General features: G+C 35.5%; 1 protein-coding gene across 4 annotated transcripts in view; it reads right to left on the bottom strand.

The window, feature by feature from the left end:
- The window catches only part of NUBPL (NUBP iron-sulfur cluster assembly factor, mitochondrial), a 340,279-nt gene that overhangs the window by 223,186 nt on the left and 104,259 nt on the right, over nt 1-12,834 (bottom strand). For 3 of the 4 annotated variants that reach the window (XM_063715833.1, XM_024232012.3, XM_054529985.2), the window contains 2 exons: nt 9,573-9,612; nt 9,394-9,484 (listed from right to left, as the gene is read on the bottom strand). In XM_063715833.1, the coding sequence (XP_063571903.1) occupies nt 9,394-9,484; nt 9,573-9,612 (131 nt within the window). The remainder of the gene's footprint in view (nt 1-9,393; nt 9,485-9,572; nt 9,613-12,834) is intronic. The other variant, XM_063715834.1, reaches the window with a different exon arrangement.

Raw genomic sequence — 12,834 nt, 5'->3', positions numbered from 1 at the left:
TCCTTTGCCTTCCACCATGAATGGGAGCAGCCTGAAACCTTCACCAGAAGCAGATGTTGGTGCCATGCTTCTTGTACAGTCTGTAGAACCGTGAGCCAAATAAACCTCTTTTCTTTATAAATTACCCAGCCTCAGGTATTCCTTTATAGCAACACTAAATGGACTGAGACACAGCATTCTTAACTTCATATTAAATAGCACAATATTAACTTTTCTTTAAGAAGACTGTGATAAGAAAACATATGATAATCCCTAAAGCAGTCATAGAATAATAATACCAAGAGGGATAGATAGCTAAGGAGCTAATGGAGAATTTAAATGGAATTCAAGAAATATTTCATTTATTCAAAGAATGTAAGAAAAAAGAAAAAACAGATGAAACATATGAGGAAAAAATCAAAATAGTAGACTGAAACCCAACCATTAATAATTATACTAAATGTAAATAAACTAAGCATTCCAATTAAAAGGCAAAGATTATCAAACTGGATAAAATAGTAAGATACAACTAAATGTTGAAATCAAGAGACTCACTTTAAATATAATGAAATAGAAGGTTAAAAGTAAAAGAATTAAAAAATTCCATGAAATTGTATGCCTAAAAAAAGCAAATGTGGCTATATTAGTATCAGATAAAGTAGACTTCAATATGAAGAATTTACCAGAGATATAGAGGAGTATTTCATAACAACAAAAGGGAAAATTCACCACGAATACATAACAATTCAAAACATATGAGAGTATAACAGAACTCCAAAATATATTAAGTAAAAATTGAAATAGAGGGAGAAATGGGCAAATTTACATTCATACCTGGAGATGTTAACACTCCTCTCTCATTAATTTATACAGTAACTAGACAAACAAATCAATAAAGTTACAAAAAAATTTGAATAACTCTGTCAACCAACCTGACCTAAATCATATTTACAGAACATTAACCAAAATAATTTAAAAATGCAGTTGTTCCAAAAGCGTATGAAATATTCACAAAGATGGATCACATGCTGGTGCTGGTCCACAAAAAGAAAATCTCAAAACATTTTAACACTGAAATATTACAGAGTGTATTCTCTAGCCAAAACAAAATTACACTAGAAATCAATGCCATTAAGTTATTAAGAAGATCTTCCAATGTTCAGATATTAAACAACATACCAAAAATATTTGTAGGCAAAAGAAGGAAACTAGAAACTACTTTTAACTGAATGACAATGAAAACACCAACGTATCAGAATTTGTGAAAGTTTAAGCAATGCCTAAGAGATAAACTTATAGCCTTAACTGCTTGTATTTAAAAAAAAATTTTAAATCAATTATTTAACTGCCTACCTTAAGAGCTAGAAAAAGAAGGGTATATTAGCCTGATATAAATGAAAGGAATGAAATAATAATGATAAAAGCAGAAACAATGAAATAAGAAACAAACATATGATAGAAAAATGTCTAAGGGTGAAAAGTTGGTTTTTTGAAAAAAACCAGTAAAGTTTATAAACATCTGGCAAGAACAATCAAGGATAAAAGAGAAAAATAAACAAATTACTAACATTAGAAATAAGGAGGGAACACTGCTACATCCCATATCCATTTAAAAACATAAGAAAATATTATGAACAAATTTCATGTGTACATTATACAATTAAAGTAAAAAACAAATTCCTATAAAACACAATTTAACATAATTAAAACAAGATAAAATTTAAAATCTGAATAGAATTAGTCATCAAAAATGTTCTCCCAACCCAAAACAAAACAATGCACTCCAAGCCTGGGTTTCACCGATAAATTCCATCAAATACCAACATTTAAACCAAAACTGATAAATGTTTTACACAAAATATTTCACAAAACAGAAGAGGAAAGTACTTTCCAACTTACTTTTTGAGGCCAGGCTAACTCTCATATAACACTTGAAAAAAATATTACAAGAAAAATAAATTACAAACCAATATTCTTCACAAACACTAATGCAAAAGTCTAACAAAATATCTGCACTAGCAAATTCAATCCAGCAATGTAGTAAAAGTACAGTTGGCCCACCATATCCATGGGTTCCACATTCATGAATTCAACCAACTGCAGATCAAAAATATTCAGAAAAAGATGGATGGTTACATCTGTACTGAATATGTACAGACGTATCTTGTCATTATTCTCTAAACGATTCAGTATAATAACTATTTACACAGCATTTACACTGTATTAGTTATTATAAGTATTACACAGATTATTTAAAGGGAGGCTGTGTGTAGGTTATATGCGAATACCACATTCACCACTTTATGTAAGAGACTTGAGCCTTCATGGATTTTGGTACCTATAGAGTTCCTGGAACCAATCCCCCACAGATACTGAGGGACAACTATAATTACAATATTACTCATTATAATTAAAATATGATCAAGAAAAAATTAACATCAGAAAATCAGTCAGAATAAATAACCAAATTAAAAAGAATAAAGGAGAAAAATTATATGATCATTTCAATAAGTGGTGAGGGAAAAGCATTTGAAAAAATTCAACATTTATGATTAACAATAAAAACTTTCAAGAAACAAAGAAACAGGAAGGAACTTCCTAACCTGAGAGAGGGCATCCTACAGCTATCTTCTTTCATAGCAACGAAATATTTAAAGTTCTTCCCCACCAAAATCAGGATAAAGGCCAGGATGTCTACTCTAATCCTGTGTTCAACATTATACTGGCAGTACGTAAGGGCAATAAGAAGACCAGAAAATGAAATTTAAGGAATGGATTGAAAAGGAAGAAATTAAGCTGTTTTATTTGCAGACAATATAAATGTACACACAAGATACTAATACAGTTACTAAACAACTACTAGATTATTAAAATTTAGCAAAGTCACAGGATTCAAGGTTAATGTACAAAAATCAGTAGTATATGTTTCTGTACACTAGCAACAAACAATTTGAAATTCAATACTTAAATAACAATTCAATTTACAAGATGATCAAAAAATATAAATTACATAAAAGATATATCTAACAAAAGAAGACCTATATGCTAAAAACTATAAAACATTACTGCAAGAAATTAAAGAAGCTCTAACAAAATGTAGGAAAACGTCACAGATTAGAAGACTCAATGTTGTCAGGATCTCAATTCATCCAAAATTGTTCTATATATTGAATATCATCCTAATAAAAGTACCAACATGCTTTTCTGCACAAATTGAATCTAAAATACATAGAAAAGTAAAAGAAACTAAAGCAGCCAAAACAATCTTGAAAAAACACAGTTGGAAACGCACATTTCCTAATTTTAAGCCTCCTATAAAGCTATAATAATCAAGACAATGTGGTTTTACAGTAAGGATTAAACAAACAGATCAATGGAGCACAACTGAGTATCCAGAATAGATGATACACATATAGTTAATTGATTTTTATCTAATATATAAATAAATTCAGGGAAAGGGAAGTCTTTCAAACAAATGATGCTAACATAACTGTATAAACTATCAAAAATTATAAACATTGACCCTTATTTCACACATAAAAATTAATTCAAGATGTACAAGACAGAACTATAAAGCTTTGAGAATATAAGAGAGAGAGAGCAAAGCAAGATGGTGGAACAGAAGGCTGCAAAAATTGACCCCCGCCCCCAATGCAGGAACACCAAATTTAACAACTCTCTACACACATACACAAAACCTACATAAGAACCAAAAATCAGTTGAGCACTCAGAATACCTGGTTTCAATTTTACATTACTGAAAGACACACTGAAAAGGTCAGGAAAGACAGTCTTGAATTGTGGTCTCCACCCTTCCCCCATCGCCCAAGAGCTGTGTGGCACAGAGAATCTGTGTGCCTGGGGAGGGAGAATGCAGCAACTGTGAGACTTTGCACTGAACTTTGTGCTGCCCCATCATAGCAAAAAGCAGCACCGGGCTGCACCTACCTGACACCTGCCCACAGAGGAAGCATTTGGACTGGCTCTAACCACAGGGGAATCGCTCATCCCAGCAGTCGGAACCTGAGTTCCCGCAAGCTTCATCACCGTGAGCTGGAGTGCTCTGGGATTCTAAATAAACTTCAAAGGGAGTCTAGGCTACAAGGACTGCAGCTCCTAGGTGAGTCCTAGAGCTGAGCTGCACTCAGAGCCAGTGGACCAGGGGAGCACACAACCTACTAAGACACCAGCCAGGGCAGCTAATGGAGTGCATGCACCAACACTCCCCCAACCCCAGGCTGCACAGGTCATGGCTTCACAAGAGACCCTTTCTTCACTTCAGGACAGGAGAGGGAAGAACAAAGAGAACTTTGTCTTGTATCTTGGATACCAGCTTAGCCACAGTAGGACATGGCACAGAGCAGATCTGTGAGGACCCCACTCCAGGCTCCTGGACGACATTCCTAGACACACCCTGGGCCAGAAGGTAACCTGATACCTTGAAGAGAAGGACCCAGTCATGGCAGGACCAACACCTGCTGAATAAAGGGCCGCTGGGCCATGAATAACCAGCAGCAATACCCGGGAGCTATGCCACAGGCCTTTGGTTGAGACTCTGAGATGTGCTGGCTGAAGGTAAGATACAGCACATTCCCCGCTGTGGTAGCTACAATGACAGACTTCATCTACTTGATAAAAGCAAAGGGAAAAGTAAAGGAGACTTTCCCTGGCACCTTAGGTACCAACTCAGCCACAGTGGGATGGAGCACCATGCGGGGTCCTAGGTCCCTTGGCTCTTGGATGGCATTTCTGGACCTGCTCTGGGCCAGAGGGGAGCCCACTGCCCGAAGAGTGAGTCTCAGGCCTGGCAACCTTCACCACGAGCTGACTGAAGAGCCCTGGGGCCTTAAGTGAACATCAGTGGAAGCCTAGAAGTATGCCCTGTGGGTCTGTAGTGCTGGTGGCCACAGAGTGAGGCTCCTCTGCCTGTGGAAAGAGGAGGAAAGAATGGGAAGAACTGCACCTCGTGCTTTGACTGCCAACTCAGCAGCAGTATAACAGAACACTAGGTAGACCTCTAAGGTTTCTGACTCCAGTCTGTGGCTCCTAGATGGCATCTCTGGACCCACCTGGGGTCTGGGAGAACTCACTGCCCTGAGGAAAGGATACAAGCCTGTCTCGCTTTGCCACCTGCTGATCATACAGCTACAGGGCCTTGAGCAAACATAGTCAGTAGCCGGATAGTGGTAACAGCAGGACAAGACCCAGTGCTGTGCAGGCTTCAGGTCTGACTAGCGCAGTCACAGGGGTAGAGGACACAGGGGTGTTTGTGTCACCCTATCCCCAGCTTTAGGTAGCTCAGAACAGAGAGAGAGAGATTCTGTTTGTTTGGCAGAAAGTAAGGGAAGAGAACAAGAGCCTCTGCATGGTAATCCAGAGAATTCACCCACATCTTGTCCAAGACCATCAAGGCAGTACCTCTGCACGTCTGCAAGAACCAAGCATTACCAAGTTTGGGGTGCCCCCTAAAGCAGATATCCCTTAGATCACAACACTCAAGTCCTCTCAAATATCTGAAATAAGCTAGACATAGAAAGATAAACATCACATGTTCTCACTTATCTGTGGTACCTAAAAATTAAAACAACTGAACTCATGAAGATAGAGCATAGAAAGATGGTTACCTGAGGATGTGAAGGGTGGTGAGGGTGGAGGGAATGGGGATGGTTGATGGGTACAAACAAACAGAAAGAATGAATAAAACCTAATATTTGCTAGCACAACACGGTGACTGTAGTTATAGTAAAAAATAATTTGATGGTACATTTTAAAATAGCTAAAAGAGTATAATTGAATTGTTTGAAACACAAAGGATAAATGCTTGAGGGGATGAATATCCCATTTACCCTGATGCAATTATTACTCAGTGCCTGTCTGTATCAAAATATCTCATGTACCCCATAAATATACTAACCTACTATATACCTATAAAATTTTTAAATTAAGACTTTTAAAAAAGAATAAAAAATAAATACATTCTTATCATTATAACCTTGGGGTAAACAGGCAAAGATTTCTTAAAGAGGATACAAAAAGCACTAAGCATAAAAAAGATAGGAAATTGGAATTCATTAAAATTCAAACTCCAGCATTAAAAGACAAGCCACAGACTGGGATAAATACTCCCAAATCTATTACCTGACAACGGACTCATAGCCAAAATACGTACAAATTCCTACAACTCAATTACTAAAAAAAAAAAAAAAAAAAAAAAAATTAAAAAATGAGTAGAAGACTTGGACACGTCACAAAAGAAAATATGAGATCTAATACACATGTGGAAAAGGGCTCAATATTATTGATCGTCAGGGAAACACAAATTAAAACCATAACAAGATACATTTTATATCTATTAGAATGGTTAAAAGTAACGAGACTGGTACACTAAATGTTAACAAAAATGTGAAGCAACTGGAAAACTTATGAACAACTGTAAAAGTATTATAGAGGTATTATTCACAATAGCCCAAAGCTGGAGACCACCCAAATATTAATCAACAGAAAAAAAATAAAACATTTTATTACATTCATACAATGGAATCCTACTTAGCAATAAAGAAGACCCAACTACATATTATATGCAACAACAAACATGAATTTCAAAAGCCTTAGGCTAAGTGAAACCATATACAAAAAAAGCTACATCCTGGCCGGTTGCAGTGGCTCACGCCTGTAATCCCAGCACTTTGGGAGGCCAAGACGGGTGGATCACCTGAGGTTGGGAGTTCAAGACCAGCCTGACCAACATGGAGAAACCCTGTCTCTACTAAAAATACAAAATTAGCCAGGCGTGGTGGCGCATGCCTGTAGTCCCAGCTACTCAGGAGGCTGAAGCAGCAGAATTGCTTAAACCTGGGAGGCGGAGGTTGCAGTGAGCCGAGATGGTGCTATTGCACTCCAGCCTGGGCAACAAGAGCGAAACTCTGTCTCAAAAAAAAAAGCTACATCCTGTATAATCCTATTCATTTGAAATTTAAAAACATGTAAAACTCATTATGGTGACAGAAATCACAATGATTGTCTATGGGTATGGGATGAAACAGAAGGGGGCCCAAGGAAACTCTCTTGGAGAATGGAAATGCTATTTAGTTTGATTGGGTTATGATTACATAGGTATCTATATTTATCAAAAATCACTGAATTATATACTGAAAATCTATGCATCACATTGTATGCATAATTTTAGCTCAACAAAGTATTGTCAAGGAGAAAAAGAAAAAAACAAAACAACTTTAAACCAGACTTCTAGTTCAGGATGTCAGAATGACCACAGTATTTTTCTTCTCCCTATAAATGGGTACTAGGAGGGAACATGAGAGGATGTTCTGGATCACTGGTATTGTTCTAGTTATCTCGTTTTAAATGATGATTATATAGGTGTTTCAACTTTGGGATAATTTATCTAATTATACTAATGATTTGTACATTCTTCTGAAAATATGTTATATTTTATTGTTTAAAATGAGCCAATGAATCAGGTACCCCCTACAATCCACTGCTGTACAAAAGTTCTATCTAGCTACTGAATTTTCATTCAGGATGTTAAATTTAACAAATAATGGTTTGGTTTCTAAACCAAAACAAAAGTGAAAATACTCCTTAGCTCTGATGATCTGCATTAGTCCCAGTGTAGGCCTAAAATACCAGCTTTTCAGCTCCCAATAAAATGCACACATGAAAGTGACTTCACAAAAGACTGTAAGATAGATATACTCTAGGTAACCTCAAAGCATCCCAATAAAATATGAATCCATTTTCTTACCCCATCTTTATCCTGATATTCTATAGTATGTTTGCTGAAAATGTATCCACCATGCTTCTCAAAATAAACTGTAACTTTTTATTTTTTTTTGAGACGGAGTCTTGCTCTGTCACCCAGGCTGGAGTGCAGTGGCGCAATCTCAGCTCACTGCAAGCTCTCCACCTCCCGGGTTCGTGCCATTCTCCTGCCTCAGCCTCCCGAGTAGCTGGGACTACAGGTACCCACCACCACGTGGGGCTAATTTTTTTGTATTTTTAGTACAGATGGGGTTTCACCATGTTAGCCAGGATGGTCTCAATCTCCTGACCTCGTGATCTGCCCATCTCAGCCTCCCAAAGTGCTGGGATTACAGGCGTGAGCCACCACACCTGACCAATAAACTGTAACTTTTATACAATTTACGTGTCAGAGAGCTTGTTTTTGCCAAATCTTCATTTGGACCTCTGCTAGACTACCAAATTCCCTGAATATTTTTTGACATTAACAACATGTAAAATCTGATGACTGAAGTGTTGTGAAGGTAGCTAAATTCAAAAATCAAAAATATATAATACAGGCAATTAACACAACCATTCTATATTCTCTGATAGTATTTAACAGTAGAGAAAACAGAGGGTGGGTTAATCAAGACAAATAAAGGTCAAGGTCACAAAGGAATTGGTGGGGATCGGGTGGGTTTGGGGAGTTTAAATGAAATCACTAACTACGGGATCTGACGGTAAAAGAGGAGAAAATGAAACTAAGAGACTTAAATGACTAGGACCAAAAATCAAACAGCACATTTATCACAATTCAAGCAGCAAAAGTGGTAGAAAAGCAAGATGTTATAGTGAAAAAAGAAGAGTTTCAGAGTTCAAGACAGATTTCATCTACTAATTGTATACCTGAAAATGAATATAGGAGTATCTATCATCAGAATTATCAACCTATTGTATGGTGCCTGACCCAAAGTAGAATCTGAATAAATAAAAGGTAACTGTTATAAGTTGATGAAGTAAATGCAAATTACTTTTAACTTTTACCTAGAAGACAATTACAAACTCACATCTACTGAGAAAAAAATAAAACTTATTCTAAGCTAACTATAAATAACATATAGCCCAATTGATATTTTTAGATTATCCAATCAAACATTCTCCTCTTTTCTTAAGGCTAAATTAAAGTTGATTGGACAGATATTACACATGCAAATATATAACCATATATACTCAAAACAAAATTTTACTTTTTTCTGGAGCAATTTTAAATCACAAGTACATTGGTTTATATAATTTTTTCTACATCTGTAGAATTTTTACACTGCCCTTATAACTCAATATTGACCACAATGAGATTAATCACAAATCTAAAGAAGGCAGATAACTTATAAAAATAGATTTGGTCTTCTTACTGCAGACACAGCCAAAGCAAGAAAACAGTATTAAGTAAGACAATAGAATTTTTAGTACTCACAAGCAATAGGAAAGATTAAATCATGTTAACAGTGAAGTTTGGTCTTGGCACCACATTAACTCATTAGGTGCCATATTATGCTTTATACATTCATCCCATCAACTGATTCCTCAATGCAAATTTTAACAATTCTCCAGTCAGCAAATGTATTAACTGCAGCTTTGCCAATGATAAAATGATATTTAAAGCAATATTCTTACCTGCCTCAACAATTTCTCAATGGCCGACATTACCATAAGGCCTCTCCAAACTACTGGCTCACTTTCTTCAACCAGAAAGCCCATAGACATACTGCAACAGTAATATAAAAATACAACTAATTTGTATAAATTAATAACATTATTCTGAAAAGTAACATTAAAAATATATATATGCTCACCAAGCAATACCATAATTCAAGAGAGGCCTCATTAGGTTGCCTGGAAAAAAAAAAAAAAAATCCTCTCTTTTAGAACAATAAAACACAATACATAAACATTCTGAATTGGGTTTTTTTTCATCTTTTTAGAAATTTTTTTTAATTAACAAAAATTGCATATGTTTACGGGGTACAATGTAATGTTATGATACATGTCTACATTGTAGTAGAATAATAATAAGTAAATAAATAATAAACCATGCTAATTAGCATTCCACATCACCTCACATATTCTTTCTTTGCAGTAAAAACATTTAAAGTCTACTCTTTTAACAATGTTGAAATATACAAAAAATGATTGTTAACAATAGTCACCATGCTGCGCAACAGATCACTAGAACTTATTCCCCCTGTCTAACTGAAACTTCGCACTACTCAACTAACATCTCCCCTTTGCCCGTCCATCCTTCCAGGATCAAAGAATACCAAACTGGAAATACAAATAGGCTACTCATATTGTGCAATTTAACTTTCAACTAAATATAACTCAATTTGCAACAGTTTAAACATTATACCAAGCATACTACTACTATTCCCAATAGACACAACATTGATAAATAGTTGGGACACAATTTTATTAAGAAATACTTCAAATACAATTTTAAATATGTTTCTAAAAAACAGCCTCAATACCAGGCACAGTGGGAGGCCAAGGTGGGTGGATGACTTGAGGTCAAGAGTTAGAGACCAGCCTGGCCAACATGGTAAAACGCTGTCTCTACTAAAAATACAAAAATTAGCTGGGCATGGTGGTGCATGCCTATAGTCCCAGCTATTCACGAGGCTAACATAAAAGAATCTCTTGGACCTGGGAGGCAGAGGTTGCAGTGAGCCCACATTGTGCCATTGCATTCCAGCTGGGTGACAGAGCAAGACTCTGTCTCAAAAAAAATAAAAGTCTCAATAAAACAACTCAACTACAATTTTAAAATGTTTCTAAAAAATAGCCTCAATAACTAATTTTGTCCAATTTTATTCATATGCAAAGATACATAAATATATAAATTATATATATGCTAATCTAATATGTGCATACATGTATGTGTACATTTGCATGCACACACACACACATATCTAATCAGTCCTTCCTACACTGGAGTGTTACTACTTATTTGTTCCTTTACTTAGCTTAAAAAGTATAAAAATCCACAAAAGCAGAAAAACTCAATTTTGAAATCTGAGATGAAAAATTGCATTAATCTGTAGAGAAAAGCAATCTATTGCTTATAGTGAAGTAAAAAAAATCCTTTATATAGTCAACAAATGATTACAATAAAACATAATTTGTTTTATCAAACTATCTATGCAATCACCTTCCCACTCACTCTTGCTTTCATATCCTACTTCTCTACCATAACAAATATGATTTGGACAAGTATTGGGCAAAAAGTTTAGGACAAAGTCATAAAACCTAGGAGTATCCTGTTTTCAGATTTCAAGATATGTTCTTCAGGGTTTTTCCCCCTCTGTAAAGAGACTGAGACTGAAAACTGTATAAAGCATATATGCATGGATTATATAAGAAATCCTCTGCCATATTCCATTCATTGAATCCCTACTCAAAGAAAAAGCTGTGGTCCTTCATTAAAGGAATACTCAATGAGTGTATGTTTATAGCTTCCTTCTTTAATTTCTGGCTAAACTAACCAGCTCAATCTCCCCATGCCTAATTTGAAAGCACTATTATTCTTTTATGTAATTTTCTCAATTCTTTCCAAAGCATCCAATTATAACCTTTCACTATCATGGTTGGCAATATTTTTGGCCATTTTCTTCAATTACCATATGAATACAGATTAAAGAATCTGAATTATCACACGCTTTTTCACCTTTGATCTGCTAAAACGGTGAGTTACACTAAGAGATTTTTCCTAATTTGGAACCAAACTTGCTTTGCTGGATTAAACCCAATTTAATTATAATGCAGTTATTTTATAGAATGCTGAATTTGGTCTGCTAATATTTTCTTAACATGATATCAGTATGTCAAAGAGATATCTTCACTCCTATGTTTACTGCAGCACTATTCGCAACAGTCAAGATATGAAATCAACCTAAATGTCCAACATTAGATGAACAGATAAAGAACATTTGGTATATAGACACAATAGAATACTATTCATCCATTAAAAAGAATGAAATCTAACCAACCAGGGAGGTGAAAAATCTCTACAATGAGAATTACAAAACACTGCTCAAAGAACACAGAGATGAGACAAATAAATGGAGAAACATCCCACGCACATTGATAGGAAGAATCAATAACATTAAAATGGCTATACTCCCCAAGGCAATTTACAGATTCAATGCTATTCCTGTCAATCTACCAAAGACATTCTTCACAGAACTAGAAAAAAACTATTTTAAAATTCATAGGCAACCAAAAAATAGCCCAAACAGCCAAGGTAATCCAAAGCAAGAAAACAAAGCTGGAGGAATCATGGTACCCAACTTCAAACTACACTACAGGGCTACAGTAACCAAAACAGCATGGTATCGGTACAAAAACAGGCACATGGACCAATGGAACAGAATAAAGAGCCCAGAAATAAGGCCACACAACTACAATCATCTGATCTTCAATAAAGCTGACAAAAACAAGCAATGGGGAAAGGATTCTCTATTCCATAAATGGTGCTGGGATAACTGGCTAGTCATAAGTAGAAGATTGAAGCTGGACCCCTTTCTTACACCATATACAAAGATCAACTCAAGATGGATTAAATACTTAAATGTAAAAGCCAAAACTATAAACATCCTGGAAGACAACCTAGGTATTACCATCCTAGACATAGGAATGGGCAAAAATTTCATGACAAAGAAAGCAAAAGCAATCACAACAAAAGCAAAAATTGACAAGTGGGATCTAATTAAACTTAAGAGATTCTCCACAGCAAAAGGAACTAGCAACAGAGTAAACAGACAACCTATAAAATGGTAGAAAATATTTGTAAACTATACATCTGACAAAGGTTCGATATCAAGCCTCTATAAGGAAGTTAAATTTACAAGAGAAAAACAACCCCATTAAAAGTGGGCAAAGGACATGAATAGACACTTCTCAAAAGAAGACATACATGCAGCCAACACACATATGAAAAAGAGATCAATATCACTGATCATGAGACAAATGCAAATAAAGACCACAATGAGATACCAACTCACACCAGTCAGAATGGCTATTATTAAAATATCAAAAAATAACAGATGTTGGCAACATTAC

This window comes from Pongo abelii, chromosome 15, assembly GCF_028885655.2.
Source record: "Pongo abelii isolate AG06213 chromosome 15, NHGRI_mPonAbe1-v2.0_pri, whole genome shotgun sequence".
NCBI classification, from domain to species: Eukaryota; Metazoa; Chordata; class Mammalia; order Primates; family Hominidae; genus Pongo; species Pongo abelii.
Note: the sequence above shows the minus strand (reverse complement) of the source record. Positions and strands in the feature narration are given on the sequence as shown.